Source organism: Oryza sativa, chromosome 6 (genome assembly GCF_034140825.1).
Source record: "Oryza sativa Japonica Group chromosome 6, ASM3414082v1".
Lineage (NCBI taxonomy): Eukaryota > Viridiplantae > Streptophyta > Magnoliopsida > Poales > Poaceae > Oryza > Oryza sativa.
Window position 1 is genome coordinate 4,082,630 of NC_089040.1, and position 11,510 is coordinate 4,094,139.

At 43.9% G+C, this 11,510-nt stretch overlaps 2 protein-coding genes across 2 annotated transcripts; one reads left to right on the top strand and one right to left on the bottom strand.

Moving 5' to 3' along the window:
- Nucleotides 1-333: 333 nt before the first annotated feature.
- Nucleotides 334-5,088, top strand: LOC4340298 (pyrophosphate-energized vacuolar membrane proton pump). Its single transcript, XM_015787809.3, has 8 exons — nt 334-691; nt 2,086-2,660; nt 2,802-3,181; nt 3,284-3,370; nt 3,456-3,786; nt 3,919-4,329; nt 4,413-4,472; nt 4,569-5,088. Exons 1-8 carry the CDS (start codon nt 439-441, stop codon nt 4,773-4,775), a joined length of 2,304 nt encoding a protein of 767 aa, XP_015643295.1. The 5' UTR covers nt 334-438; the 3' UTR covers nt 4,776-5,088.
- Nucleotides 5,089-5,539: 451 nt separating this feature from the next.
- LOC4340299 (heparanase-like protein 3) lies at nt 5,540-8,824 on the bottom strand. Its single transcript, XM_015786176.3, has 9 exons — nt 8,276-8,824; nt 8,142-8,178; nt 7,873-8,056; nt 7,623-7,771; nt 7,088-7,321; nt 6,785-6,974; nt 6,583-6,708; nt 6,230-6,329; nt 5,540-6,128 (listed from the first exon to the last, which is right to left on the bottom strand). Exons 1-9 carry the CDS (start codon nt 8,489-8,491, stop codon nt 5,787-5,789), a joined length of 1,578 nt encoding a protein of 525 aa, XP_015641662.1. The 5' UTR covers nt 8,492-8,824; the 3' UTR covers nt 5,540-5,786.
- Nucleotides 8,825-11,510: the final 2,686 nt, after the last annotated feature.

The following is an 11,510-nucleotide window of genomic DNA, read 5'->3' on the forward strand; positions in this document are numbered from 1 at the left end:
CATTCCATAGGAATTTTATAGGATTTGAAAAGCTTCAATCCTTTGAATCAAAGGACTAAATAGAAAAAATTTCTATAGGATTTGAATCCTATGAAATTCCTACATAAATCCTTTAATTCAAAGAGGCCCATGTGTTTTTTAAAAAAGAGTGACATCTCTCATCAATTTTCTCCCCACACAAGGCATGGTGAGGCAATATTACATATAACCCCTTATAATACCTCCCAAATCAAATCCAGCTCCCCTTTCTCTCTCCTCGCATCGCCACCTCACCTCACCTCACCTCACTCGCGCCGCTATATAATAACGCGACTCCCGAGCTCACAGGAGAGTGTGCAGAGCGAGAGACGCGTCACCTCCTCCCCGCCGCCGCCGCCGCCGCCTCGCCTCCGTTGCAACCGTAGTAGGGTTAGGGTTTTCGTGGTGGGCGCCGCCGCCATGGCGATCCTCTCGGCGCTCGGGACCGAGGTGTTCATCCCCGTCGCGGCCGCCGTCGGCGTCGCGTTCGCCGTCGCGCAGTGGCTGCTCGTCGCGCGGGTGAAGGTCAACCCGGCGCACGCGGCGGCGGCCGCGGCGTCGGGGGGGAGCAAGAACGGCGGGTACGGGGACTACCTCATCGAGGAGGAGGAGGGGCTCAACGACCACAACGTCGTCGTCAAGTGCCACGAGATCCAGACCGCCATCTCCGAAGGTGAATCTCTCTCTCCCTCTCAGATCTGGCCGCGTCGCCTGGTTCGGCTAGATCTGATCGTTCCCGTGGCCGTTTCGGCCGAGACGATGCGGCTTTCGCGCGTTCTTCGTGGGGATTACTTATATTATTAAATCATTCTTAAGTCATTTCGTATCTGGGCGTATGATTTTGTCGATGAGCGCGACATTGCAGGGGCAAAATGGTTCGTTTTTTGGTTCTATTCTCCCTTGATTAGTTAGTTTCAATAACGACGATCTGATGGGAAAACTTCCAAAAGCTCCTCAAAAAAGATGGCTTTGTGAATGAAGAAGAATCATGAAAAATCCGAGATGAACCGCTGAAGTGATGTTAAAGATTGGAGGTTTTAGGCGATGGAAGCCAAATCTTCTCGTTGGGGCTTTTGGTTTCTTTGTGGGGGCTGCCAAATAGTGCTACTTTGTCCAAATATGTGCTTTCCTGATATTTTAGTCTCTCCTGGTTTGCCCCAAATCTGTATTTTTTCTAGTGGGGGCTCCTCCTGTGTTGATATGTTTTCTTTTTTTGTTTTCGTTAGAATTCACTTTTGTCTATGCCACTGAGTGGGGGCTGGCAAATATTTTTCTTTGCCCCAAGACGGTAGATCTGCACATTAGTTGGGCTAAATCGAGGGTTCAGTAATGAGTTCTTTTAATGCTTGAAGCGGTGCTCTTACCCTGTGTCGGTTTTGTAGGAAAGATGTAGCTTTCAGTAGTAGTACAAATTCTGCAGTGGAAGGCGCGTGAGGGATCTGTCTGTCCCAACTTAACAAGTTGATCTAGTCAGTATTAGGCTGACTTAAGTTTTACATTAATGTAAACCTGGGCTCCAATCTTCTGGTGCCCGGTAGATCTAGTCTGGAAACGTAAGGATACCAAGCCATATGTCACCAACGTGTCAGCTTAGCACATGACCTATGAATTTGCTGTCTTCATCAGTATGGATGGCTTAATGCTCTTCAGATGCGTGTCCCATTAGTGCGGTTTGTTTATGTATGTCACCAATCTTGGCTCATGCCTTCTTTCTTTGATTGTGATGGGGACACAGGAAGAGCTACTTCTGGAATATCTGCTAGGATTTGGACATGGGGCTTGTCACTTGCTCTCGGGTGGTTTACGGCTTATTTTTTTCTAGTATATATGTGCACATGCTCTTCTTCCATTTTTTGCTGATGTCAGAAGATAAAATCCGACCAAAGCTTATTATGGTGTTCAGTGTCATGTCATGTGCATTGGTTTGACAAATCAATATTCTGTATTATTTTTCATAGTTTGTATGGGAATTGCAATGTAATTTAGCAAAACTTTGCTTATACTGACACTAAGTCGTGTTGAATGATATGATTTTTTTTGTAACAATTGCCTTCTTTTTATGAGCAGGAGCAACATCATTTCTCTTCACGGAGTACCAATATGTTGGTATCTTCATGTCAATCTTCGCTGTCGTGATCTTCCTCTTCCTTGGTTCAGTCGAGGGATTCAGTACAAAGAGCCAGCCTTGCACATACAGCAAGGACAAGTACTGCAAGCCTGCCCTTTTCAACGCGCTCTTTAGCACTGCATCTTTCTTGCTGGGAGCGATCACCTCTTTGGTCTCTGGTTACCTTGGAATGAAGATCGCCACATTTGCCAATGCCAGAACTACCCTGGAAGCAAGGAAGGGTGTTGGGAAGGCATTTATCATTGCTTTCCGCTCTGGTGCTGTTATGGGCTTCTTGCTGGCATCAAGTGGTCTTGTGGTTCTTTACATCGCCATTAATGTATTTAAGTTGTATTATGGTGATGACTGGGAAGGTCTTTTTGAGTCTATCACTGGTTATGGTCTTGGTGGATCTTCCATGGCTCTCTTCGGAAGGGTTGGTGGAGGTATTTACACTAAGGCTGCTGATGTGGGTGCTGATCTTGTTGGCAAGGTTGAGAGGAACATCCCTGAAGATGATCCCAGGAACCCAGCTGTGAGTTTTCTCATCTCTTTGTCAGGCTATTAATTTTATTTTAGGGAAGTTAAGGGGATAATCGTATCAGTCCCGCAGTATTGTAGTGACTATTATAGTTCATGATCTTCCCTCTCTGAACTTCCTCTTCTTGTTTTGCAGGTGATTGCTGACAATGTCGGTGACAATGTTGGTGATATTGCTGGAATGGGATCAGATCTCTTTGGGTCATACGCCGAATCATCCTGTGCTGCTCTTGTTGTTGCATCTATCTCATCTTTTGGAATCAACCATGATTTCACTGGGATGTGCTACCCACTGCTTGTCAGCTCTGTTGGCATCATTGTTTGTTTGATCACCACACTCTTTGCAACTGATTTCTTTGAGATCAAGGCAGTGAAAGAAATTGAACCTGCTCTGAAGAAGCAGCTCATCATCTCCACTGCTTTGATGACTGTTGGTATTGCAATAATCAGCTGGTTGGCCCTTCCAGCAAAGTTCACCATCTTCAATTTTGGTGCTCAGAAGGAAGTTACCAACTGGTAAACTACTTGTCTAACTTTCTTTGTTTGTGAAATGTTGTCTAGTTTTGTTATTTGTTTGTGAAATGTATTCTTTCTGATTAATTTGCTGTGGTTTCACAGGGGCTTGTTCTTCTGCGTTGCAATTGGTCTGTGGGCTGGTCTGATCATTGGTTTTGTGACAGAGTACTACACTAGCAATGCATACAGGTAAGAAACCTATTAGTTTCCAATTATGATGTCTTTCACCATTGTTACATTACATGTTTTAATCCCTACTGCTTCTTTTTGGCAGCCCTGTGCAAGATGTTGCAGATTCCTGCAGAACTGGTGCTGCCACTAATGTCATATTTGGTCTTGCTCTGGGATACAAATCAGTTATCATCCCAATTTTTGCTATTGCTGTCAGCATATATGTTAGTTTCTCTATTGCTGCAATGTACGGCATAGCCGTTGCCGCTCTTGGCATGCTAAGCACCATTGCAACAGGCCTTGCCATTGATGCTTATGGTCCTATCAGTGACAATGCTGGTGGTATTGCCGAGATGGCTGGTATGAGCCACAGAATCCGTGAGAGAACTGATGCCCTTGATGCTGCTGGCAACACAACTGCTGCTATTGGGAAGGTACAATCATGTGCTTACTCTTGATGAGCATTCCCAAGCTATTATTAGTTAATTAAGCATTAGAATTAGTGGGTGCTTAGGAAGAACTGTTATGTTGGTTCTGTGATTTGATCCTTTTATATTCTTTTGTAGGGTTTTGCCATTGGATCAGCTGCTCTGGTGTCCCTTGCACTTTTTGGTGCCTTCGTCAGCAGAGCTGGAGTGAAGGTTGTTGATGTCCTGTCTCCAAAGGTCTTCATCGGTTTGATTGTTGGAGCCATGCTCCCGTACTGGTTCTCTGCCATGACCATGAAGAGTGTTGGAAGTGCCGCCCTCAAGATGGTTGAGGAGGTTCGGAGGCAATTCAACTCCATTCCTGGGCTAATGGAGGGAACTGGCAAGCCTGACTATGCCACCTGCGTCAAGATCTCCACTGATGCTTCCATCAAGGAGATGATTCCCCCTGGTGCTTTGGTGATGCTCACCCCCCTCATCGTCGGAACTCTCTTTGGTGTGGAGACCCTGTCTGGTGTTCTGGCTGGTGCTCTTGTTTCCGGAGTTCAGGTTGGCATTATGTTCTCTCTCCCTCATTATGTGCTTGTGCGAGTTTGCTAGTTCAATGGATCTATAATCTTCCTCTTCTCCAGATCGCCATCTCGGCCTCCAACACTGGTGGCGCATGGGATAACGCAAAGAAGTACATTGAGGTAAATGTTCAGAAAATCCTGATTGATCATGTTTTGCAACTCATTATCCTTCGCGAGACTTAACTTTACATCAACTTGCTCCCTGTTTTATTTCAGGCTGGTGCCAGTGAGCATGCTCGGACCCTTGGTCCCAAGGGATCAGACTGCCACAAGGCCGCCGTGATCGGTGACACCATTGGAGACCCCCTCAAGGACACATCAGGCCCGTCGCTCAACATCCTCATCAAGCTCATGGCCGTCGAGTCCCTTGTGTTTGCGCCTTTCTTCGCCACACACGGTGGTCTGCTGTTCAAGTGGTTCTAAGAACATAATACCATTGGCAGCAGCGCTGAAATCTTCGACGGACATCACGAATAACGACTGCCAGTGTACGTTGTGCTTGGGAATCGCCCGCACCGTTTCTTTTTGGGTCTCATGTTGTTTCAGGATTGCTGTTGTCTTATCTTTGGCCTCTTGGGAGTTGTTACCTTAGCCTTACTGTTAGCTTCACTTAGAAGAGACCAGAGTCCAGATGTTCTCCCATCTCTGGTGCGTGTCTGGCAAATTTTCCTCGTCCCATGATGACGACGATAATGTTTGAACTCTTGAACAATGAGATGATGATTGTTGCATGTTAGTTACTGGTGGTAAATCTCTTCATCTGATCAAAATCTGGTTTGCAATAATGTACTCCCTCCGTTTCATACTATAAGACTTTCTAGCATTGCCCACGTACATATAAATGCCATTTTCTCCAATTGGGTGGCTAGAATCTTACCCTTTAAAACTTGGAACTTGCAAGTTCACATGGCTGGGGCAAACGAATTATCCTACTCAGTGGCAGCCATGAAATTCTACATTCTCAATTTTGAGTCGATTGCCTACTCAGTAGCAGCCATGAAATTCTACATTCTCAAATTGGAGTCGATTACCTAGAATTCTCATTCTATTGATAGTTTGATACTGTCTTACATAATTTCTCATTTGTCTTTTCATGCTCTTTCTATCCAAACAAAAGTGAAAGATTGCATCTCAGGGAAAATAAAAGTTGAAAGATTGCATCTCAGAAAAACAAGGGGTGAAAAAGGTTGTATCTCAGAAAGATCTTCAATGGGAAAGAGCTTTTCCCTTTCCTTTTCTTCATCATATCATTTTTTTCCCAATCTTACACAATTGAACAACCCCAAAAAAAAAAAATCACAAACTTTTCAGCCTTGCAGCTTTACTTCATCTTGAGATGGGCAAGCTTAGCTACCCATCCTAACTTCACCTTTCCTATAACAACAATAACAATCACACCAAATCACCCAAAAATAAAAACAATCTTGCCCTAATCTAACTACATGCAGGGGCAGGGAAATTGTGTATGTGAGCAAACACAATGGAGTAAGGAGCCACAGCTATTGGCTGTGCTGCATCCACTTTGACAGGCTCCAGCCTAGGGATTTCCCCATTTTCATCAGCAACCAATGCCCTGCCATTCAGCAGCATCACTTGGCTCTGCAAGCTGCCATCTTTGGCAGTAAGATGGTATTCTTCTCTCATTGATCCAGCTGCAAGATGCCTGGTCTTTCTGCTATGCTTCTTCACAGTGTTTGCATGAGCACCTTCACTTGTCACTGAAACTTGGCTTGTGGTGTTGCCACTGAGGTTGATCAGCAGTAGTGTTATTCCTGGCTGAACTTGCAAGGAAGAGATTGAGCATAGATTCAGTTAGTAGATGAGTTTTTTTTTTCATTGTTCTGATGAAAATGCATTGGGTTTTCTGGATTGCTTACAGAATCTTTTGCGCAATGCGCATAAGTGCGAATCATGTTGGTGCCATTGAATGTTGCAGATAGAACTTTGGTTCCCATGAGGCGATGCCATAGTAGAGCGCTGCAGGGGAATAAAAGTAAGGGGAAATGTCATGAAAGCAACAAGTTTGGCACTTGATTCTGCAAGATTATATGCAATGGAACCAATTCTTATCTTGGCCATTAAGTAGCTACTTCTAGTTTCCAAGTGTAAGGATAATTCTAAACTTTTGCTAGAGGCATCAAAATCTTTGTTTGCACTATCATACAAAGGAAATTGTTCATATGAAAGTTGCCTTTTACCTACTGAAGAACAGCCCAAGAATATCAGTTACCTGTAATAGTCAGGATTTGGTTGGAATGTTTCTTTGTTTAGCAGGCCATAGTTGCCACCAATCAAACTTTGTCTGCAGTAACTCTTCGTGTCATACTTTGCTGACATCCCAAGCTGATCCAAAAACCTGAAAACCACACAAATTCAGAACAACCTCTTTGGTGATATCTACAATTTTTGCACTTCAGAAGCTTTTGGTTTACCAGAAACTGAACACAAATGAATCGGTAACAAGATGGCGGCCGCTGTTGTACGCGCCTCCGGACTCTCCGACCCATGCGACAGCCGAAGTCCCGGCAGATTTCAGTATCCCCTGAAGATTGCTGAATGTGCTCACCATTCCATCAAGATAAGATGGATTCAGGATCTTCTCAATCAGATGTGTGTCCACTCCTGCGGCGACCAAATTATCAGAACTTTCAGCCAGGAATAATCCATCGCGTTTGTTCAGAACTTTCACACTCCAATTCATGTACCAAATTATCAGCAGTTCATGGTGAGCATACCTGGCCCTAAGTTGTAGATGTGATGGGTGACCACATTCAGTAGGTTTGGCCTGGTTTTGACTATAACTTCAGTAAACCAGCCTGCATCAAAGAAACCTCCAGGAGCAAGAACAAGTGGCTTTGATGGATTGCCTTGGTAGATAGTGTCAACTAGTGATTTCAGTGCAATCACATCTGCAGCATATTGGTCAGCCCCAACTTTTGTTCCAACTCCACTGCCACTGAGTTCATTTCCTGCAAGGACAGTACAAATCTTCCCCAAAATCAACTTGGTTGAATTGCATGAAGAATTTTTGTACTTCTAACTAATAAAGATTCTTTTGCTAAAAGAAAGCAGAAATGGAAGGGCAGGTAGAACAAGAATTCTCATCCTGTTCTTTATTTGGTAGGTTTGGTAACCTGAACATTAAACTAAACAGATGTTGACAGCATGCGTCAGAACTGAGAAATCAGCTTTGTTTCTGACCAAAAAGCACCCAGAGATAGCACATTTCGAGGCACGGTCGATTCGATTTGCAAGATGATTTGAACTTACCAAGCTCCCATCCATGAATTTTGTAACCCTTGCTCGCGGTGTAACGAATCAGCGATGCAGCATTGGTGTAATCCCATGGCCCTCCCATCGACCCATCCGGCAACGGAACCCGGCCGTTGAGAGCGTTCAGCCCGAACACGATTCTCGCGCTGCGAATTTGAGCAAATTTCGTCGAATTCTCGTGCTAAAAAAAAAAAAGATACAGTACAACTTCCTTTTCAGATTCAGAGGCTAGACAATTTGGGATTACCCGGATTTTTGGAAGAAGGCGTTGAGCTCGTCCCACCGGTGGAGAGGCAGGCATCCCTGCGTGAAGCCGAACATCTCCGACGTGTTCTTGACGAACGGCGCGCACGGCCCTCCGCCGTCGCCGGTGCCGTACACCAGCTTGTCCTGCAGCGACCCGCCCAGCCGCAGCTTCAACGGCGAGAAGGCTGCCAAAAAAAAAAAAAACAAGGTAAACTCCGATCACGTCGCCGGAGAAGAAGCACGAGCACGAGAGCTACTGCTGCACACTACCTCGAATGGCATTGAGCAAGATTTTGTTGGAGAGATCCTGCAAATGCAAAGCTCGTGTGAGTTTGGATTAATTTCACCGGAGGAGGAGGAGGAGAGAAAAATTTGGAGAGAATTTGGAGCGAGAAATTCTCGACCAGGTTGAGGAGGGAGGCGAGGCCCCAGCTGCAGGTGCCGTAGTCGCACTTGTCCGGCGGCCACCAGTCCATCGTCGCGCACACGAAGTCCTCGTCGGTGGCGGCAATGGCGCGCCGCCCGTCAACGCCGGCGACCCCGACCACGGCCTCCGCGGCGCCGCCCAGCCGCAGCAGAGCCAAGAAGCATAGCCCACCAAGAAACCGCCTCATCTCCATCCCGGCAAAGCAAGCAAGCAGCAACAATGGCGGAATGCCTCGCCGACGACGAGCCTACCCTACCCTACCCTACCCGGCTAGACCTGAGGTGGGCAGGTGGGCAATGGCGCTTTCTGCCGGCCACCTCCACCTCCACCTACACCATGGCTGCCTAAATACTAAATGGGAAAACGCCAAGGGCGACGCATCGAGTCAGAGCAGCAGCAGCAGGAGGAGGAAGAAGATAAGGGCGGTGGTGGTGGGGAGTAGAATGCTTCAGCTTCTTTAATTTCTCCTCCATTTTTCTTTTCCCTTTTCACCGCCATTCTTGATCTCGAGCTCCATCACCTTCCATGCACGATGACGCGGTAAGCCCGGGCAAAAGAAAGATAGAAAAAAGAACAGTTCGTTTTCTGTTCGCTAGCAGTTAGAGCGGTTAATTTTGGTCAGGTTTTGACCGGGGAGAGGTTAAATTTCGGCAAGCAGTAACACTGTACTCCCTTCGTCCCACATAGACTCTATTTTTCGGTTTCTGTCTCAAACGTTTGACCGTTCGTCTTATTTAAAAAAATTACAAAAATTGTTTTACAAAATAGTCATGCATAAATTACTATTCATGCTTTATCATCTAACAATAATAAAAATATTAATCATAAAAAGTTTTTAAATAAGACGAATAGTCGTATCAAAAATTGAAAAATAGATTCTTTGTGGGACGGAGGGAGTGATTAACAGTGCAGTGCAGTACTGAGCAGTGGAAGACAAAGGGGAGCATGCAATGGTACTAAAAACACCAAAAAGGTTTTCTAGGAATCCAACGTGCTGTCTAGCCTGGTACATTTGCATTCTTGGATGATTGATCGATCATTCATACTTGCCGGCTGCAGTGGTTCGGTCTGATTGGAGATTTCTGATCTCTAGGAGAAAATCGACAAGAGGACGGTTTTGGTTTTGGATGCATTCTTATTTGTAATAAGTGGGTGTGTAAATTACAATACGAGTAGTGGGTGTTAGAAGTACAAATATGTTAGTTAGAGATAAAAGTCAAATACAAATATAAATATAGAGATAAGATATATTCTAGAGATAGAATCCTAGAGATAGTATGCTAGAGATAAATCTACTCTTATACTTGTATTGTACTCCAAGTCTTTGTCCCCTATTTACTTCTATGTATACCTTATGAGAGTGTAATAGATTAGAAAACAATTAGAATACAACAATTAGATTTTTCCACAGTGGGACGAGTCATGGTTGAAACCTTAAACTCACTCTAGACCGGTAAGTTGGTAAAAGAAATTCTGAGCATAAAATTTAGGGATTCTAAAGGATAACTTGGTTTTGGTTATGGGTTTATCGAGAAGCGTTAAGTACATCATGCAAGTAAGATTTTAAAACCCACGTAAACCATGTTGGAACGGAGATTTCCGTCATGAATTTAACTTGAGAGGAAAAGTACAGATCCCCTCAAAATATTTGGGATCCTAAGTTTGTCTTGCAATTAATTTTGCTCCATGCATAGTGGAGACTGGAGAATTTGTCCCAGCAATGTGCTTGTCACTTGTCAGGCTACTACTGGCCATGGATGGTGAATCTGATTGGTTTAGACAGAGAAAAAGGATTGACCACGAGTCAATTTGTTGGCCATCTGCTACACCTGCCTTTCAAAATTTGGACAAGATCATGCATGATCCAAGAAAAGTTAGTAGCACACCACTCTCAACTCTCGATCTCAACTGGTCCTGCCGATCCAGAAACGACCCAATCTAGCTGCATGGGGCTTTACAGCTCTTTTGCTTTCCTTGTGGGCACAAATTGGCTCAATCATAGTGGGTGTGACAAGGGCTTTGTTGGCTGAACTGTGGCCATTGGTGGGGGCTGATTGGGAGAAAGGACATGGGGGCTCTCACATCTTGAATTGAACTCATCTTGGATAAGATTGTGAAAAAATATCTTGATTTGAATGATCAAGGTTTGTACGCAATTTCGCCTTGCATTGCACCGCCACTTCTATTGATACCTTACTAGAAAAAGGATAAGCTTGTTTCGCGGAAAAGGCTCCGTTGTTTAATGCTTTTTTCTTTATGGATGATTGGATTGATTACGAACAATTCCTTATAGGAAAATTAAATATCGTGGATATTGAGTTGCAAAACATGATCAATCAGGTTTATGAGACACTAACTGGAGTACATTGAGGTAAATGTTCAGAAATCCTGATTGGACTACATAATGTTCTTTTTTTCTTGCTTTTATTTTTCTGTATTAACTGAACTTTTCCATACCCCTTCCTCACTTTAATAGAAAATTAGCAGATCTTCTGGTATTCCTACAAAAATACAATATTTTTTTGGTTCGGTAATGAGAAAGAAATAAGACAGCATACGTTTCTGAGCTTCTGAAAGAAATGTACATGTCCTATCATCCAAGTTAGATAAACCAAATCTAAGCCGGGACGACCGAGTGTACAGCTATTTGAAAAAGGTAAGCTCTAGAATTTCCAAATATTCCTGTTTGATCTTTTGGATTCTACAAGAATTTTTTAACATACTAGTTGGTGAAGGCAAGTGAAACCAGGGAGAAGAGGCCAACAGGTTACAGGATTTTGCAACTGCTACCGTCCAAATACATATCTTGAAGTCCTGAATTTTGATCAGAATAATCTATATGGGATAGCTGGGTCCAATGTGGATTGATCAAGAATTATTGCCACGGGAACTGTATTAATCAAGATTTCTTTGACAAATACGTGCACTTAAAGAGGCAATTATCCTGCGTTTTCAGACCACCAAATTGCAATTGTTTGTCTATGTCAATGGTTTTGTAAAATTGTTTTCGAGACATAGTGATAGCTAGATAGATGACTGATACAAATGCTGAATGTGACATGGTCATTCAATTGGAATAACGTCAAATATTAGCACATCTAGCCGTTTGTATCAGATCAATAGTTCGTTTTTAAAAATTCAGATAAGAAACAGCCTTTTGTCATATCAGTTGTTCTTGGAACCTGAAAGTTTCTGCAAAGAATGTACGATGC

Bases quoted from the DNA above. Each gene is read 5' to 3' on its own strand.
- LOC4340298 (XM_015787809.3), top strand. From the start codon at position 439: ATGGCGATCCTCTCGGCGCTCGGGACCGAGGTGTTCATCCCCGTCGCG. The intron at 3,371-3,455 runs GTAAGAAACCTA...TCTTTTTGGCAG, and splicing joins TACACTAGCAATGCATACAG to CCCTGTGCAAGATGTTGCAG. The intron at 3,787-3,918 runs GTACAATCATGT...ATTCTTTTGTAG, and splicing joins CAACTGCTGCTATTGGGAAG to GGTTTTGCCATTGGATCAGC.
- LOC4340299 (XM_015786176.3), bottom strand. From the start codon at position 8,491: ATGGAGATGAGGCGGTTTCTTGGTGGGCTATGCTTCTTGGCTCTGCTG. The intron at 7,772-7,872 runs GTAATCCCAAAT...TCAAATTCGCAG, and splicing joins GCCTTCTTCCAAAAATCCGG to CGCGAGAATCGTGTTCGGGC. The intron at 6,709-6,784 runs GTAAACCAAAAG...TGTGGTTTTCAG, and splicing joins TCATTTGTGTTCAGTTTCTG to GTTTTTGGATCAGCTTGGGA.